This window comes from Apteryx rowi, unplaced genomic scaffold (assembly GCF_003343035.1).
Source record: "Apteryx rowi isolate R43461 unplaced genomic scaffold, aptRow1 scaffold_261, whole genome shotgun sequence".
Classification (NCBI taxonomy): Eukaryota; Metazoa; Chordata; class Aves; order Apterygiformes; family Apterygidae; genus Apteryx; species Apteryx rowi.
Genome location: NW_020448986.1, coordinates 606,028 through 626,031, shown reverse-complemented (window position 1 = coordinate 626,031; position 20,004 = coordinate 606,028). Strand labels below are relative to the sequence as shown.

General features: G+C 37.1%; 2 protein-coding genes across 11 annotated transcripts in view; one reads left to right on the top strand and one right to left on the bottom strand.

Annotated features, from left to right (window-relative positions):
- TMEM60 (transmembrane protein 60) lies at positions 1 to 12,641 on the top strand. 4 transcript variants are annotated; one of them, XM_026067707.1, is made up of 3 exons: positions 1 to 35; positions 842 to 891; positions 4,449 to 12,641. In XM_026067707.1, the coding sequence occupies exon 3, from the start codon at positions 4,492 to 4,494 to the stop codon at positions 4,894 to 4,896; it is 405 nt and encodes a 134-aa protein (XP_025923492.1). In that variant the 5' UTR covers positions 1 to 35; positions 842 to 891; positions 4,449 to 4,491; the 3' UTR covers positions 4,897 to 12,641. The 4 variants fall into 4 exon arrangements, with proteins under 4 accessions (XP_025923492.1, XP_025923494.1, XP_025923493.1 ...); XM_026067709.1 differs by lacking the exon at positions 842 to 891; XM_026067708.1 differs by lacking the exon at positions 1 to 35 and having other exon boundaries at positions 176 to 891.
- RSBN1L (round spermatid basic protein 1 like) overlaps positions 8,463 to 20,004 on the bottom strand; it is a 61,929-nt gene continuing 50,387 nt past the window's right edge. For 4 of the 7 annotated variants that reach the window (XM_026067700.1, XM_026067705.1, XM_026067702.1 and 1 more), the window contains 3 exons: positions 16,326 to 16,376; positions 15,718 to 15,826; positions 8,463 to 15,628 (listed from right to left, as the gene is read on the bottom strand). In XM_026067700.1, coding sequence (XP_025923485.1) covers positions 14,972 to 15,628; positions 15,718 to 15,826; positions 16,326 to 16,376 — 817 coding nt within the window. In that variant the 3' untranslated portion in view covers positions 8,463 to 14,971. The remainder of the gene's footprint in view (positions 15,629 to 15,717; positions 15,827 to 16,325; positions 16,377 to 20,004) is intronic. The other 3 variants (XM_026067701.1, XM_026067703.1, XR_003253825.1) reach the window with 2 other exon arrangements.

Here is a 20,004-nt window from a genome sequence, read left to right as displayed (position 1 = left end):
GGCTGCGGCTGCGCAGGGCGGCCCGAGCCCCTGGGGTAGGTGTGGGGCTGGCGGGAGGGAGGGTCCCCCCGGGATCCCGGGCCGGGCCCGCTCGGGCCGCTGGGCCCGCCGGAAGGGGCCGAGCGCTGGGGGCGGCAGCGGTGGGGCGCCCCCAGCTCGGCGCCGGCCCGCGGGTGCCCCGGGCAGCGGTGAGCTGCACCCAGCAAGACCGGGCAGGTCTTCGTCGGAAGCAGCACATCCCCTTCAAACGAGAGCGAGAGGTTAATCGCTCCGCCATGAGGCTTTCCGGCTGTGTTCGGCTGACGCTTTTCATTTCTGCTCTTCGTTTGCCAGCCGCCTCGCTCTCTTCCTCCGAGTAGTTTCTGAATTTGTTTCTCAGCCAAATGCAGCAGTCGTAAAAGACTCAAACAGCTCAGCTCAGCTCCTGTCTCATGGAAAGCGGTGGAAGTACTCCAGGGAGGGGGATTGTGGAGTTTGGGGTTTTTTACATTATTAAATCCACATAGACTACCTGAACTAAGGCTGCACCAATTGCAAGGAAAACTTATGAACACCTAGCCCATATTCATACCAGAATAACGTAAATGCTTTTTTTTAAAACAGGACAACAGTATTTCTTTCTAGGTGTTCAGTTACTCAAATGCTTATTGAATCAGCTTTAAAACTTCATTAAATCAAGTTAGAGTGCTATTTAATTTGACTTCTCTGTAATATCCTTTCCTGATCTTTATTAGGCAACATTCAAGATGGACATTTAAATTCATAGGTCTGTGTTATCATTACTTTTGACCCAAATGGTATATTTCAGCCTCCCTTCTCTTTATTTTTTCCCTCTAAACAGGATATAATTAATTACTGCAATATTCTAATTATGCAGATCATCCCACCAAGGTCAGTAATGCTATTTATATAATGTTTCTCATTACTGAAAACTTTCACTTCCTTCTAATTATACAGACTCCTATAAGCAGTTGAGAGCTTTTTTGTTTTGGCTCTTACACACTTTTTGCCTTTGACGTTGGTTCAGTGTTTTCACAGAAGAGTAAGTTTAGACTTGTGTACTATATTTGTATTCTTTTTTTCAGTGTTAACTGTCTTGTTGGGGTAGCTAGTCTATAGGCGAGGATTTGCAGATACTCTCTTAGTGAAAGGTGGGTGAATGCTCCACATAATCAAAGCCTTCACTATTATGTCAGCTATACACTTGTTATTTTTTAGATTTTTTTGCATCTTCCTTTACTTGTGGGACTGTAACTTCCTTTGCTTGTATGATTCATAGGGCTTTTTTGTATCTCAAAAGTACGTTTGGAATTTTTTCAACTTTCATCCAAAAAGTCTCTGAAATTGAATGGAACCTTGCCTGATCGTTTTGTAATCCTCTCCAATCTTGCAGTTAGATTGAAGAATTAGATTAAGACTAATTAGACCAAGGAATGGTAGTATAATGTCCCATGCTGAATCTTCTGTCTGTGCTTTTTAAAAGTGTGTTAGTAAGTGGTTCTGAACATGAAGTTTTTCTATTTTCCTAAATGAAGTGAGCAGCCTTCAAAGGGAGTAGCCCTGTCTAATACATCTTCAGCAGCTTTCTGTTCTTTTCCTCCAGAGACAGTTGATAGCACCTTCTTTGAGTATCTGATAACCCGATACTTCTAACAGTGTTGAATTCCTTTCTTCTGCTCAGGCACAAGTTTCCAGTCAGTTTCTTTGGTTTCTGCTTTCTCCAGTTTGCTAATGAGAGATTCTCCTTCTTGTAGCATCAGCAGCAATGATTTCTAGATCTGGTTTTCCAAAATATCTTCATAAAAGGAATGTTGAAGCATAGTTTCAGATCACTACCATCTTGTTTAGCCACAAACTTGCACTTCTGAATGCTGGAAATACTTAAAGGGATCATAGTAGTTGTTCCATCATCATCTGTATCTGCTGCATATTTTGAGTATGTTCTTATAATGAAAAAAGTGCAATACTCTAAACTTCCTCCAAATTTTTCAGTTTACTTAACTCCTATGTTGAGTGTCACGGCTCAGCTTCCCTCCTTCCCTAAGAATGGTGTTCCCCCAGTTCCACCAATAACTGGCTTTCATCAGCCCCTTTGGCAATCTGAGCAGAACTGAGACAGCAAAAGATTAAAAAAAAAAAAGTCTACAAAACCACATTTTAATTTTTTTTTTTCCACTAGTTCAGCTCTATTAACTGGACTGCTCTGGGGTCGCACAGGCATCGATGCTAACACAAGGAAGGGAATGCACTGGCAATAACCCCAATTTAGATTATTTTAGGCTGAGCTGGATCTTTACCAAAAGAGAATCCCCAATACCACTAAATCCAATCCACTCAAACTTCAGACCCAGACTGAACAAAAAAGTAGGTCTGATGAACTACGTATGTATCAAGGAACACATTTCTGTTGTGAGATAGTTCTGGTGGCATATAAAGCTATTATCCCCTAGCTGTGATATAGTAGGTCATCTCCTAACTGCAGCCTTGAATACCCTGGCAATACAGTGGAGATGACCTAGCAGGTCAGTGGCACCAAACAGATAACAGCTCCCCATCCCTGCTTCTTGCTCCAGTGCTTATCTGAGCGCTAAGTCAGTTCAGCTTGCTAGCTTGGCAGAAAAGTGGCCCAGTTAAAAAGAAATAAGTGCTAATAGTTTTGTGCTTGGTTAGTGTGTTGGACAGGCTTAAAACACGATCTTGCAAGCAGTGGCAGTAACGCAGCGGGAACAGCAGCGGCTTGCAGCGGGGAGCACTGAGGAGAGAAAAGGGAAGCAGCAGGCCTGGTGATGAGGATTCTTTGTTTTCACTGAGGCAGCCCAAATTCAGTTCCTGGTGTGGGAGTCCGGGGAATAGTTTGGCAACAGTGAATCACTAGCTTTTCTCTGTTGTATCATTTAACTATACTCCAAGTAAACTTCAGTGGAAAAGGAAATAGGCTAGTTTAAACTACCCTCAGAAAAGTACCACTCTGAGCAGAAACACCGAGAGGCAATTTGTACTTCCACATTGTTTTCAGAAGGCATCATCTCTGCTTCTTTCAGGTCTGTCTTAAATGTTCCTGTATTTTCAGTCACAGTCCTCAGCTTTACTTTCCTGAATTCCCAGTTATTACATAGGCTCTCTTTGCCCGATGTACCTTTGTTTTTTATAGGATTACAGTGAGAGTGATAAACCATCACATCTTGCAAAGGAAAAGTGACATATTTCTTTTACTTAAGATACTCAAACACAAGGACTTGTCACTTGGTGGAATCAGACATATTTTGTTGTTTTTAAGCAATAGATTCCAATACTCTTTTCAGAAAGCCTTGACAGAGTGGAAGTAGGGTGAAGTTGTTGCTCACAGATAAAGTTTTAGCTTTTGATGTGGCGTATTCTAGATTCTGTAAGTGAAAGGCTGTGTTCCAAACTAGCTTAAACATTTTGTCATCTGGAACAAATCAAAGTTCAGTTTGTTTCAAGTGAGGAATAGCCATATTCTAAAAGTAATTTTTATTGAATTTCTAAATCTCTAATATTTAAACTAGTTGTTTGAATAAGAAACTTTATTTTAGCACTGCCTAACTGGTATATAATTAATTATCAATCTCTGTATCATGAAGTTTTAAGGAAAATCTTAGTTCTTCCCACTGCTGCTTTAAAATTGGTATTTAACACTGGCTATGAAAGTCTTCTGGCAGACACAGTGGTATAAGTCTGATAAATAAGTTAGCAATATGAAAACTAATGTTTATGACTGTAATGGCAGATACACCTGTTTTTGTTTAAATTTCTATGTAATCATGAAGAAAAATACACTATCAAGTCAATAAATCAAGTCCAAATATCTGCATACTCTTAAGTGCTTGTCATCAAACAGTTGTCCCTATAGGCAATATCCATGGTTTTAGTATTTTAAGATTGCTGCTTGACAAAGTGGTAGTAGAGCTTACTGGCTCAGTTTCAGACTGGGTCATTTCAGCTGCAGCTCTGCAGTTTGCAGGATCAGTCGGCTGGTTTGTTACTTGCACTTGTTAGTTTATGTTTTACTGTGATTATTCATTTAGAGAGAATTTTGTTACTTAATACTAGACAATGAAGCTAACATGGGTGCCTCAGTACTGGAGAAAAATGGATCTGAATCTATTCTCAGCATGCAAAACCCCTAAATTAATTTGGCAGCTACTTTAGGATTAAAGCATCATTTGTTTCACAGAATAAACTCAGAGTAAGAGGCAGTTTATACAACTGACCTAAGGCACTCTCAGTTAATGGTGGCAGGACCAGAACAGAGTCCATCACTGAAAAGGGGGTTATAAAAGAACTACTAGAAAATAGAGAATGTAGGTGAGGTAGAAGAGGTGGGAAAGCAAAAACAAGAAATCAGGCTCTTTGAAAAAATATTGCTATACAATCATTATACATATTCCTTAACTCTTTCTTCCCACCCCCCCCCCTTTTTTTGTTAGGTTGTTGCTGACCATTGAAAGACTTCCTTTCAAAGCTGTTTAAATGAGAATGTCCCTGGCGCAGAGAGTACTACTGACATGGCTTTTCACGTTACTCTTCCTGATCATGTTGGTGCTAAAGTTGGATGAGAAAGCACCGTGGAACTGGTTCCTCATTTTTATTCCAGTCTGGATATTTGACACTATTCTTCTAGTTATGTTAATTGTAAAAATGGCTGGACGTTGCAAGTCTGGCTTTGACCCTCGCAATGGCTCCCAAAACATCAAGAAAAAAGTTTGGTATCTCATCGCAATGCTACTTAAATTAGCCTTCTGCCTTGCCCTCTGTGCTAAACTGCAACGATTTACTACCATGAAACTAGCCTATGTATTTATCCCTTTGTGGGCTCTGCTTATTGGGGGTATGATTGAACTCGGATACAATATCTTCTATGTACGAAGAGACTAAAATGTAGTATGTGGTTTCCAAGTCAGAGAATGGTACCAAATTACTGGATTATTATAGCTTTGCCACAAACTTGATCTCTATATTAGAACATCAAGTAAGAAATCAGTCACTCTGGAGACTTTATCTAAACCAGACTGAAAACTGAAAATAGATCTGTTCCATTTTTTATTTCAGAACTGTCACACATATGCTCCTGTAAATAAAAGTATTTGTTCAACATCAGCTGGTTTAGTATGATTTAGTTATTTGCTACATCTAATAAAGGATGTGAAGAGCCTAAATTTTAAGAGGATCTCATACAAGCAACTACAAATGTTCTACTTCAGATCATTCAGCATATTGGGCAATTCTTGGAAAGAAGACCTAGTTTTCTACTGCATGTTGTCACTCAAGAAATAACCAGTTAACATTAGTTTCTGTAATGTGCTAAGTTTGCTCTAAGAATCAGTAACAGTTAAACATCACTAAATGAGAACAAAAAAAGGAATAAAGTGACTTAGTGTTTTCTGAGTATCAGAATCTCAGTTCCAGTGTGAAAGACTAAAGAAATAAGCATTTTTGAACCACTGAAACATGCACAATAAAGACTATGCTTACTGTTTAAAAAAAAAAAAAGAAAAAAAAGTACCTGAACTGGGCTAGGAATTTAAGATCCAAGGGAGAGGAAGAGAAAGCTGATTACCTGCCCTAGTGAAAATTCACTGCTCTAAAAAAACTGAACTGACTAGGTGAGTTTTTTGGTAATGCATTTGTACCTACAGGAAGTGGTACTTTAACAAGAAAGATGTTTTTAATGCCCTAGTATATTAGATCTGTTAAGGTGAAGCCTGGGCTTTAAAGAATAGTAGCAGATACCAAACTCAGATGTGAGCAAATGGGCTTCTAAGACACATCTATTCAAGTAACAGATGCTGTAAATAGAGCTTTCAGAAAGAGCTGGCACAATGAACAAGTTTTTGTGGACTTAAACTGCTCTTCCAAGAGTCGGGATAACACCAGATTCAAATATAAAAGTCTAAAAGTTGTTTACAGCATCATTAGCATGCATGCTAAAGATGATCTGTGTATATTTTCTAGGTACAAATGTATATACATTGAATGAGCCAGGAAAAAGTGCTGAAAGTTAACAGGAAGTGACTAGGTCAAAGTCTCCAAACAAAGCTTTTAAGTTAATTGCATTCAACTGCACCTGTCCAAAAAAATTTTTTTCCTGAAACTGCAGAATTTTTTTTGCTTGGACATAGATATATAGGAGCCATGTTGTCAGAGATTATTGAAATGACTTAAGCTACGCAAATGACCTGTTTCATTCTAAGACAATGAATCTTGATTCAAAGCATCAGTGAAAAAATGATCTTTAGAAAGAATTTGGTTTGCTACACAGTAGCTGACTGTCCTACTTTGCTAAAGGGGAAGCCAAGGAATGATGAAAAATACCTTGCTAATCCTTAGCTGTTAAAAAAAAATAAAGTCGAGTACTTATAACCATCTTATTATAATAAAAGTCAGATTTGCCAACTTAAACTAAGGAAATCCATGTACCCAGTCCCAATTTACAAGCGTCACAGTTTATGAGGAGTTGAAACAACAACTTAAAAACCTGCTCATTCTTTTCCTTTAAACATCTACAGAGAACAAAGTATTTTCATTCCTCTGCTGGTAACAGTTCTTCCTAGGAGTTGTATCTGTGCCCTACTTAGTTTTTAAAAGACTTCATACCATGAAAGAACCTGCATCAACTGCTACTTATTTGAGATAAAATCTTTTGCTCACTTACACGTTGGCTTCCTTCAGTGTCTAGCCACCTTATGCAGTCTCTCAGGTCTGTCAGAGGGAAACTAGGCTCACTGAGCTGCGTAGCTGCTATCTTCAGGTACGTCCCATCTTAGGCAAGCTGAAACTCATGGGGATTTTTTAATGGGATGCTTTAAAAATTTATGGAGAAGGTGAAAGTGATAGAAAGACCTACTTCCAATAGAGACAAACGCTTAACAAACATTGCTTTATCTGCAAATAGGCAACAAGCGCTTAAGCATTTTGAACAAGATTCAAAAAAGATTGACACTTATAGGGCATGCCTGTTCTTGAATAAGGCTTAATTGTAGAAGGTGAAAGAATGACAAGGGCCCAACTTATCTTGATTTGGTATGTTATGGCACCGAATGTAAAAATGAGTATCTGTGGGCTTTGTAGATCTGAAGATTATAGCAGAACAAAGCAAGAGTCATCGTCACATGTCAAAACAATAACAAAAAGCTCAGAAAAGCAGCGTTCCTCAACCAAGCAGATGATGTTAACAGATTGTTGCAATTTAACACAAAAATGATGGAAGAATAAAAACCAGTTTCACTGGGACTTGGTATATTAGCAAGATGAGCTAGGACTAATGACTCTTCCCCTTTAATAAATCCCTTCTATTCCACAGGAGTCAAACTCTTTCAGGTAAGTTTTATATCTCTAATTAGATCAAATTGAACATAGTTGTTCCACATCTCCTTACAGTTATTGCCTCTAATTAATCAGAAAAAGAGCTTAACTACCAACAATTTTGCTGTTCTGGTTGTGGGTTGGTTTCCCTCCTCCCTTCCCCCCCCAAACCTCTTTCATTTACAAACTGAAATAAGTAATCCTGAGTCAGAAAGCTGAAGCAGCAGCAGTTCCCTTCTGGTGTGCCTACTGTTAGCATATACAAATTGACTTCCTTTATCAGAAGCAGTTTAGGATGCAGCCACTTGGAAGTGCTCATATTTACCATGTTTGCAGGTTCTTGGTCCTTACAGCAATATTTTGGTAAGAGGAATATCCCTTTTAACTTGGTATTTTGCATCAGCCTTAACACTGACTTAATAGTATGCTGCAACTCCTTCATAGAAATATTCCTGTTTTTTCGTGATATCAGAACCTCCTTCAGAAAGATTTATGAAACAAAGTACACTGTAGTCCCTTGGAATCTTTTTAAGAAGGTGTTGCAGGAATTGCAGCTATTTAATTACCACCCTCTCAAAGGAACTGTTCACAACTTTGAAACAGAATAAATATTTTCCACACTTTTTTTACAGACTGATCAACCCATCATTAAATGAAGCAATGTCTTTCAGGTGGGAAAAGTAGATTTGATAATGTCAGGGAACAGGGAAAGCTGATTCCAAAACTGCTTATACTGTTTTGCGAGACATCAGCAGCAGGAAGTCACTCTCCAATTACCAGCTAAGTACACCAGAGAATACCTTATGTCTCACAGCTATATATGCACCACTGCGGTGGGATGTGGGGGAGAAAACTTCGCTCTCTATGGCTATGTTTTAAAATGCAATTCGAAAGTTTGATGTTCTGAAATGAGACTGAAAATATGTATCATATTTTTTATGGAGATACATATATTACATCATTTATTTCTATTCAAATCAATTATACAAGCTTGAACACTTAAGCATGCACTGTAAGAGAGCATCTACTTTTATGTGGTTCAAGAAAACACTCAATACACGTGTAAACGGTCATGAAACTAACTTTTTCAATCACCATTCATATTGCTTTTCTTGATTTGTCACAATCTTAGAATAGTATCAAGTTTATGTTCTTTTATTTTATCTTCAAAAGTACAATTGTGTGACATATACACCCCTACCTTCAACCAATTTTAATCTAAATGCTCTAAGAGTGTGTGTGTGTACATGCATCCAAAATTCATTGCTAGGCATGGATGACAATATTTAAAAATAAGATACCACAGGTTTTAAATAAGAATTTAAGAACTGAAAACAGTATTAAGTAATTTGTCATATATGCATAGTAGTACAAAAGCAAAGTCTTAGAGTAACCTCATGGAAATCACCACATACATTTTTAGAATGTATGTAAAGTGTGTTTCATTCAATATTTTCTCAAATAATTATGTGTATATCAAATTTTTACATCAGGCCAAACGAGATTTCAGTTTAAAATTGGGTATACAAAGGTATTTATGAAAACAAAAATTTGTGGCATTCCCACAAACTTAATTCAAACAACATTATATGGTACCTACTTCAACACTACTACATTTCCCATAGCAAAGATCCTGACTCACTGCATCCTCAAAAGTAAGTTCTTTGAATTTAGTAGCATGGAAAGAATAGTGCTATGTGAGCGCACACCCTTTCAAAAATTAATAATAATAATAATTTCAGATAAGTTCTAAACTGTATTAGACAAAAAATATTGTACCCTTTCATCATACCTTTATCATTTTAAGTTTTGGCTAGAGTTCAGTCTCACATTTCAGCCTTTTAGAATTGAATCACCTTTGGACAACCAGAATACTACTCAAATTAATTCAGCCTTTTCTCCTTGTACTTTTACTGAAGTTGGTTGAAGAGTAGAAAAATGTGGAACTTGGTAATGCTATTACCTTCATTTTGCCTCTTCCAACAAAATCAACATCAAGATCAGACAAATTTAAGAAGTTTTTTTCATATACAGCAGAATGACAGCATAAGAGCAGGAAACAAGAACTCAAGCACAGGTAAAACTCAGTATTCATTTTTAAATTTATAAAGAAATCACTGCTAAGAGACATATACTAGCCTGAAAAAATTGCATTTCTCAGATTAGCAAATGCTCTCAACCACATCATGATAGAACATATACCTGAATTACTGCATGTTTAGCTATTATCAGCTTCTGCAATTTTGATTTATGTCACATTAGTCTTCAACAGCTATGTCTAATTAGCTGTTGGGGGGGTTTTGTTTGGTTTTTGGTTTTTTGAGACACTCAGTCTGGAATAGGTTTTAAGTTAACTACTCTATTTCATCTCTATTTGATAAAAATAACGGCCTTGAAAAGCATATTCTTTAAATCACAGGCCTAAACTGCACCAAGCATTGCATTTTCATCCAGGTGGACTATATCAAAATAAACACTGAAGTCACTTCATTCAAAATTCCTCAAGTGTTAGAACATTTATATTAATTTGCAACAAAAATTAGTTTGTATTTCTAATTCAGGTTATAAATAGACTTAAAATATTTGAAGTTAAAATGAAATCTAGCATGACTTTAGTTATCCTAAATCTGATTGTGTTTGGTTTTATTTATTCTGCTGATTCAATGAAGGCATGAAAAAATATAAGTGAGGTGTCATACAAGTATTTTAGATTCTGAACAATTTCTACAGAACTTAAAACTTTTAGAAGTTTATCTAATGAAGACCTCAAGCCATTAAGAGAATCCAACATATTTAAACCTGAAATGTATTACATTTGGAGATTAACTGGTAAAGAAAACATATTAAAATGGTTATTCAAAAATAAAACTTGATAAAAATAGAAGTTTAATCCGCTGTTTTAATCACTGGTTGAATCAGATTATCATAACTGTACACCAAGTATTAAAAGACTATTTAGACTAATGCCCTCATCAGTAGGCTCACCTATCAACATGCCCAGAACACGAGAAGACCAAGGTTAGGTAGCACTTAAGTACAGCACAGATCCAAAGCAAATATTTGTATCATAGCACAGAGAAAAACAGTGATTAGAATATAGTGAATTTGGAAAGTGTATATCCCTGATGATTATAATAGAGTTAGTAACATAGATATTGTGAAATTAACCATTGCTTTTGGGTGAGAAGCTGTACACAGAGCATATAATAATTTGTATTTCTAATAATAAAATGTGTGACTGGTGGGAATCAAAGTTTTCCAAGTTTTCTGACATTTAGTGCAAATTCAGTGAAATCTGCACAAAATATCAGTATCGTCTATTATACAGCTTTATAAAGTGCATTTTGGCCAATTAAGAAAGTAATGAAACATTAGCTGAATGCATGAGTAACAGGAACTCGCAGTCAAAGCTTATTTTCAACGTCATTTCCAGCAAAGTATAGATGGATGAAAATTTGTCCTTTCAATTGCCAACTTGCATACATTCACAGTTAGGTCAAAGGGGCTGGTCTGCCTACAGGCAAGCTTCTCTAAAAAAAAAATCTGGCCACTAGAAAATTAATGAAATTACAGTTGAGAAGCTCAAAAAACTTTTTATCATGTGATCAGAATTTAGTAGCTGTCATCAGTACAGCTTTCATCCTAATAGGCTCATGTTGTAGTCTGCTATCTTTAAACAGTTTATTTTCCCAGTGAGTATGGAAAAAAAAATGGGCCTCTTTTTTGATCAATTCAGCATCCTTATTCACATGCAGATATTAGAAAAACAGTCATTTTTAATCACTGAATTTTTTCCTGCATCTCTTGCACAAATCATTCAATTTTCCAAATTTGTGATGTTCTACTGATCTGTTTCTCAGCAGTCTACTATTTTGTTTCTACTTCCTATGTTATTTGCAATGCCAACTTATTTATTCTGCTTAAAATCAACTTTATTTTATCACCAAGGAATTCCTTCACAGCTGATTACTTAAATCACCCTCTGAAGTAATACTTTAATACTAGACAGAATTAATATTTCAGTTGAAGAAGTATCAAAATTTTCAATACAGTAACAAGGAAGGGAAAATCCGCACGCCAGTGGTACCTGTAATGAAAACACTGCTTCAGAGGCAATATGCAGGCATCTTGGGGGCTGGGGGGATGAAATGACACTGAGTAACACTTGTCTGCAACACACAGTCAGTTGGCAGTGAAATGGGAAGTCACTACCATCCAAGAAGCCACTGGTAGTAACGATACAATTTGTTACTGCCCGCAAATATGGTTCCAGTATCTAGGTAAACATTTCTAAAGTTCTGCACATCATGGCATTAACAGGAACACTACTGCAAACACACAGATGTGAATATCACTGCATTACAGTCAATAGGCCTTAAGCAGATTTATCCAGTCTGCAGAAGAACAGAGGGCCAAAAGAGAGAACTAAAACATGGGAAATTTCATCAAAAATAACAGTTACTAGAAAGAGCTCTATATAAAACTGAAAATCCAGGGAGGGGGGAAAAAAAGCAACAAGCAAAGACTAGTTCCAGTACATCAGAAGGCATGAAAGATTTATTGCTGAAGCAAAAGTCTGAAGTTGTATGTGGCAGGAATAAAGATTATAGCGTAGGACCACTTGAAACCAAAGCAAGACTTTTCTCAGACAAATGAACAACTTGGGAGCTGAACTTCTCAGAAAAGGTACTCCCCTCTTAAAAAGCAACCACATCAAAATGTATACACCACAGGTAGAGGACAAAACCACTTTTTTTTTTTAAGCAAACTAAAAAGTATATATTAATATAGTTACTCAACCCAGAATGTTTACACCTTTGAATACAAAGGAAGTTCTGACAGCAATTAGTAATCCCAGCTTTGTTCATATTCTGTTTGCAAGGAATTCTGTCTATAAATCAGGCTCTAGTTTGTCTCAAAAATTAAAGGATGCATAAAAAACTGCAAGAATCAATAAACTTTAAAACTCTGATTAAAAAAAAAAAAGTTGAAGATTCAGGCAGCTCAGAAGAAGCAAAGTTGCAGAACCAAGACATACCTGAGCAGGTATGGCTGAGGCCATATCAGCTGAGACCACTGAGCAGGTTTTTAAATGAAAAAAGAGTTTAAGTTTCAAGTGCAAAGTCACATCTGCTAAACTATTTTCAAAGATTAATTTTCTCAGTCTGGACAGGACTTGTGATGCAGAAAATTGTTTGCCGTCAAGGGGGATGTATATATTTTAGTAAAATCTGACAAGATTTAAAAAAATGCTTGAATCATAATGGATAATCAACATACAGATCACCAGCATACAAATAAGACCAAAAAAAAAAAAAACCCTAAGTGAAATAAAAACAAACAAAAAAAACCCCTGTATCTGTCAAGACTGGATTTGATGAAGCTAGAGTCTTTGCTAACCCACTTGAAAAGCTGCATGCTTGGTGCAGACTAAAACGTGCCACTCTTCCCTTTTACTGTTCTCTGATAGCTGGCACACAGAAGGGGAATGGAAGGCTACATATTTGTGTGTGCGCTCACGAAGCCACAGAGATTATAGGTGGAAGTTTGCAGATAATCCAGAAAACCCACGGGGAGCTGAGACTGTATTTCTATCAAGACGACTCAAGTTATTATGTGAACCAATTTGTTTTTCAAATCCGAATGTGCTAGACTAATATAACTTACCATGCCACACGTGAACCACTTGCTTATGGAGTAAGGGGAAAGCAAGATCCCTGAGGCTGCAGAACTGCTAGTAATTTCTTAACCAGCATTAATGACAACAGCAATGACTCTTAAGGAAATATTAGCCACATCCAAGAGTTTCTATTGCTTCTCTAATATGTAGTTATGGCTATGTAGGAGTAATGTTTAGTAATTCAAATGTTGATTTGATTAATAATTCCTTGACAGACCTATTTCAGATTAAACAAGTTAGGGCACTCATCAGTTAAATGTCTGATGTTAGTGCCATGCATAAGTATGAAGTAACATTTTGATTTATACCAACCTATGAGCAAAAAACGTTTGCAACAACGAAAGGGCCTCAGGTAGTTGAATTAGACATCACCTGGAAAAGAAATCACATTGTTCTATTGCTACAAACAAAGCCAAAGTGATCATTAAGTGTATCAAAGGTTATAAATTGGGCACATAAGGATGTACAACTTTTAGAAAGTTATAGGGGAAAAAAAATACAAAAAAAAAATCAAAGATACAGAGGGCTTTAGAAATAACAACAGGCTTAGGATCTTAAGTTTTACATATTTAGTTGAAGGACGGGCTGCAGGGCAGTTTACTGCTATTTGTAGCTACCTGAAAAAGAAACAGAGTTCAGATGTGTTTGAACTATACAGCAATATGTTACACACAAAATTAAATAAGTTAAATTACAGAGTGTTTGCTATTACCACATCAGATGTTAGCTTAGCCTTGAAATCTTCTTCCCTCAGAATACAGCTTAACAGAATTCTAGAGTTCCACAAGAGTGGAGAGAGGTGAGCACTGAACTGGGACGCCACTGTTCTTTTCTTAATGAAGTAGCTCTTACTTCCGAACTGAGACTCATGAGGAATCTTCCTACTGGACACACTGGCAAGCATCTCTAGTGCCTTGCACTATCAGCATATGGAGTAATTCAAATCCAAACATGCCTCAGTGAATTACAGGTCACTGCTAAAATCCTGAGGCCTTTATGACTTGGCAAGTAAGCATTTAGAAATAGTCTTTGTTCTAATTTAGTCAGATAACTGATTCAAGATGACAGTTCTACTTCAGATTTTGAAATAAAAGCTCATCTGTGGCTTGTGAAGGGGGAGAAAGTAAACACACAAGGGAGTCTGCTCCCTTGCCCCAGCTCATCTGCAGAGAGAGGCTGCTGGTGGTGCTGCCGGAGCCCACCAGGTATCCAACCATGCTCCACAACACTGAGGCTGGGGGAAGCTTTGCCTCTCTGCTCCACTGTTAACATCTGACAACAGGAGTTTGGGGAGTGCCTTTAACAGTAAGAAATCTGGTGAAGGAAGGGCTGGTTTTTCATTCTGAATAATCCTGATTTACAAAGAATGCCTCAACTCTACCTTGATTTGCTACAGCTCCTCACTCCAGAATGGAGTAAAGGCATCCTATGCATTAGTGCAGGTAGAAACATAACCATTTAAAGAGGCAGTTTAACTGAATTATTTTTTGCAGACCCAAAAATAAAACCAATTTGTTATTATGAACCTTTATTAAGCGGCTCACATTTAAGTATAAATCACACTAAAAAGATTTTTAAAAAAGATATTTACACTACAGTGCTGACACATTTAAAATGAAAAAATTGGTATAAATAAGCTCTATGGAAAAGCCTGGAATTGTCAAAAAGAATTCTGGCTCATCTTACAAAAAATATATATGTTAAATGTCAGCTCTACTCTAAAACCTACAACTCAAAATTATTTAAAGACTTCTTTATGTTAAACCTGCAGTGTTTACAGTGCATCTGGCCCTAAGTGCTTTGATACTTCACAGTTATGGACAGGCACTGAGGAATGTTACAAAGCTACATAACTATTTTCTGTAACAGATGCGAAGGCAAGTCACAAACTTGCCTCACAGAATTTATGAATCTTTACATTATTACATCATTAAGTTTAAAAAGGAATTTAAAACCATATATACAAATTTAGCACAAAAAATCATCCTCTCTTTGTCCATGCAGATTTGGATATGATGAACTATGTTGTCTCGTATCATCTGGATGTATGTGACTTCCAGGGCATAACTTGTCTTTTATGTCCTTGTTGCCAGGTTCAAACTTGGAATCCATTTCAAACTTAAATGCCGTCAATTCAACGTGATCCAACCTAGTCTGAACATTCTGACCCTCAATGTCATTAGGTGCCGCTGTCTTTCCAGCAAGATCAACATTCATGGATTCTTCTTTTATTCGGTGAGATGCAATAGGTTCATGTTTTATTGACGTAAATTCCTGCTGCAGATACTTCGTCTGCAGAGTATCTGAAAATTTGGTGTCTTCGGAGGTATTTTTGCTTGTCGTACAAATTCTGTTGTCAGTCTGAAGTCCGATAACCGAAGACTTGGGGTCTGCAGATGTCCCTGCTTCAAGAGTACTTGCATTTTGAGAAAGTTCTTCCTCTGAATGATATAGCTTGAGTCGGATGTGCCAAGCCAAACTGCACACAGCTGAAACTGTTTTGAACTGGTGTACGACATTCCTTGGAATAAAATAAATGTCATTATCAAATAACTGAATTCTGGCATATCGAATGCCTTCCCTTCGCAGTTGATTAAGTTTTGCATCATCAACCCACTGGACGCACTGAAGGAAAAAGAAAAAAAGAAAAAGGGTTAAAACTCTGTTTTAAGACATGCAGAAGACATCTGATTAACAGTTCACAGCATGCTTACCTGTGAGAGTGGGGGCTCGTGCAAATCTAATTGCATTCGCTGAACTACCTCTAAGAAGTCTTCAGCATGAAAACAAATTACATCTTTGGTTATACGAGGCTGCTCAGACCTACAGAAGAATAAAAATTGCAGAGTCAGGGGCTGAAATTAAATGCTACAGAGAAGAATAAAGAAAATGCACAGGCAAGGATAAAGTAAAAACGATCTAAAAATAAATGCAACAATTCTAGCATAAAATACATTTTGAAGAAAAAATGGTCGCTAAAACGGCTACTTTTCAACACACACTCATGGAACTGGTGAAATGAACCAACCACAATTTCTTTACAAGTGGCAGTAAAGGAAGCAATGAACAGTCAACAAGACTCGCTACTTCTAACTGACATCTGTCTTTCCTGATGCTGAAAGACAGATGCAGATAGGTTCTGCTTACTCTGTCACCACGCTAACACAGTAAGCCCATCAGGTACCTTAAAGCATGCAACAAACAGTCTGACTAGTACTAGAGCAAATACTGCTCAGTATCATAGTCTTGAGCACCTTGTTCAGACTTGACAATAAAACTGAAACTACGTTAAACTGCCATGATGCTAGTAAGCAGCAAATACCTGCATCCTCCATAACATCCCTTAATGAGTGTATTTGTGTTCACTGGAGAGCTACAAAAGAGCAAAATCTAAGTTATGGTTTGTCTCAGTATTCAAATTATTCATGAGAGTTCACCTCTTGTCCCACAACCTCCCTCTCCCTCCCCCAGATAAACACACACCATTTCTATAATTCCTCCTGAGGCATTATCTTCTCTAGAATTACAGGCAGTTAACAAAAGGCAAAAACAGCTATGATCCCTATTACTTTCTGATCTAAAAGCCAAACTCAGTTCTTCCACAGAAACATATAAAACCAAGTTCTAGGCATTTGTTTCTGAGAGATGTCCCTTTTTTAAAAGGTTTGAAAAATGTGGTGACATGAAGGTATTTCATTTACACAAATAAAGCTCAAGCTCACATTGGACCTTATAGACTACGCTGAACAATAGAATTGTTTTGCAAGGAAAATGCATCAACTAGAAACAGGCTGGTTTATGAAAGATTTTCTTCCTTCTTTCTTAATCCTTTATAAAACCCCTCCCCAGCCATAATAATTTCAGTTCCAGACCACGGCTTTTTGGCAGGAGCGCAGCATCTTCCCACAGCAGCCAGCTGACGCGCAGCAGCGGTGCGCAGAGCAGCCGGCCAGCAGCTCCCAGGAGGCCCAGCACAGCCCCGGCTTCTCCCTGCCCCTCGGCGCTGCGGGGCCGGGCTGGGTGCTCAAGCTGGGTGCTCAGGCTCTGCAGCCTTCTCGCAAACCCAGGCAGAGCTCAGCGAGCGCCACTCTGCTGTCAAACCGGGCCCAGAGGGACTCATTTACTAGGGGCTGGGGGAGGAACAAGACAGCCCGACAGATTTCAGAATATATTTAATGGATGCTCGAGTATTTTTTTTTTTTTAAGCAAGATGATAATCAAACATAATCATGGTGGTATTCAAGTTCTAAGGAGCAGGCAATGATTTACAGTTTAGTGGGCTTTTTAAACTGAAGAGACATGTTTATTTAGGTCATGACCTCAATAAAGCAAAGAATATCCAGTTTGAGACTATTTTCAGAAAAAAAATCCCAGTTCAACTATTTAGAGTATGCTAGGGAGAATTTTCAGATCATGCATTTTACTTTCAATTTTCATTTTAATCTTCATTAAAATGCCTCCCTACCTTTGGTTCTACATACTCCCAAAGAGTAGTTAAGTATCGAAAGCAAAAAGCTCACAGAAGCATCTCTGATCACTGGCATCAAACACATCAGCTACATTAATCAGTCTATCAGCTTTTCATAATGCAGTTATGTTTTTATTTTTTAGAAACTCCGGAAGTCCCTACTACAGGGCTGCTTGAACCACTTCTGGCAAGACAATTTTTGTTAACGTCATTCTTTGAAATGGCTGGACTCCTCCTGGTCTAAATTTTCAAAACAGATTCAAGATTACAGCTTCCTACCATGACTATTTCTGATCTCATGCTTTAAGTCTGGTAATATTAAGCAAACTCCTATGACCATTCAGAGAGGCACTAACAACTTCATGCACTGAAACACAACCGTGAAAGCTGTCCTGCTGATGCAAAGGACAGAAGAGGTTGCAGTTTGCCAACAACAGTGCCATAAAGTATCTTTTGCTCTCCATATAAAAATGCCCTCAAATTTCTCCAAGTAAAAAACTTCAAAGTTCCCAGGATTTAAAATTTCACAAGTATGTTTGCTAATAATATCCAGAGCTCTTCAGCAATTTGTAAACATCCACATAAACTAAGTAAGATCACGATCCATTAATTTTATAAAACATTTCTAACTCATCTTTGGGAAAGAAAAAGTAATTTTTTTTGTTCTTCCAAATGATATGTTTTGTTTCTAGTTCTGTTCTCTATCCTCAAAAGCAGTTTTTTTTCTTTTCAAAAATTCTGTTCCTGTCTTTTCTGAAAGACGCTATTTATACTATCTTAATAATATAGGTAACTATACTACCTTAATATTCATGCCTATCAACTACTAAATTCCACTTTCTTTAAATCTTCAGGAACTTCTGGATTATACCATTTCCTCATCTAAATCAGTTAACTCACAGAGCTGGGAGCTGACCATTTAAATTACACTTGCCCTCAAAAAGGGACTCCTACTTCTTCCATAGCGGCATTGAGTGTACAAGGCATAGTGCAGAGTTCCCTGCATTAATCCTTCAACTTGAGCACCCACCAGGTTTATAATCCTAATGATTATCATGCAATGTCAAGTTCTCTTCCTGTGGTCCAGCAACTATCTCATAATATGCAATAATCTTCTCATAAAAATTGCAAGAATATATTGTGGGGCTTCCCCCCCCTGCCACCAAGAAACAGACGAGAGATACCAACAATAGCAAAGGAAGTTCCTCAAGATATGTTGCCCATATACACATTCCATTGCAGCTGCATAAATGTACCTTAAACGTGCTAAAATATACTTTTTGCCCAAGAACTATCTATGCAAAAGATGCACATGCATTACTCCTCCTAGCACTTTGCACCCAGATCATAAGGCAGAACATGTTTCCTCTTCTTCAATTCCCTCTGAGCACAAAAGCCAAGGGTGGACTCTGTCAGAGATAGGATTCACATCACCAATGCAGACAGCACTTCTCAAAGAATTCAGTAATGATGGGAAGCAACTTCTTGTCCTTAACTGCTTTTCTGTATATATATTCCGCTATGAGCAATGCAAAGCTTTTCTGCATGCCCAGTTCATTTTCATACTAACTACATGCAACTTAACAGCTCAGGTCAGAAAGTCTAGGAATTGGTTTGCTTCCCTCACAAAAAACAGAATGCTACTGCTATATATAGATTCTCACCATTGAAACATGGGCTTTTTTATTCCTATAGTAGTCCCAAACACCCTTAAAATATCTCCCGGGTATAGTTTTGTCAAACAAATTAAAGAGATTTTTAAAAAATGATTTTTCAAATTTTCCACCCATATTGCTTCCTTTAAAATAAATCCACTCACAGCTTGAAAATTATGGTAAAGTACATTAATAGCTAAAATTATTTTAAATGTTGCATTAAGTAATGATGCTTCATTATCATAAGCCCTGATTAATGCTCTTCGCATTAGGAGTACAAGCTCTTTTTCAAAATTATATATGCACAGGTGGAAAGGGAAAGGAGAAATTATCTCTGAGGTCAAATCAAACTTGAAATATATACCACAATCAACACAACAAAAAAAAATATATTTTCCTCCTCTATATATGTGAGTTCTAAACTTTACTTTACTCTACATTAAAATATACATTTTCAGTTTTCATATTGAAATGAAATGCTGATAATTAGGTGTTTTTTTTTCCTAACTGAAGTACTTTCAAGTTGGTTGGGCAGAACTTTTGCCTAATTTTGACTAGTTTCAGATCACTTTTTAATTTATATATATGTATATATTTATTTAAACTAATTCCATTCATTTTTTTCAAGTTTATATGGAGTTTTAATGAAGTTTGATTAGACTCCCTCTATGAGAGAATATCGAAGCTATAATTTGAAAAGAATAAAAAGCAAGAAAAATATTTTTTTAAGAATATAAATGAACACGTAATAATTTCCAAAGAAGAAAAATCTTGTTTTGGAGAGGTAGTAAGAATGATAAGTTACCATACACATTTAAATTGCCATCAATTTAAATTCTTATTTATTTCCACAGGCACTACACTTTTTTTTTTTTTTT

Bases quoted from the DNA above. Each gene is read 5' to 3' on its own strand.
- TMEM60 (XM_026067709.1), top strand. From the start codon at position 4,492: ATGAGAATGTCCCTGGCGCAGAGAGTACTACTGACATGGCTTTTCACG.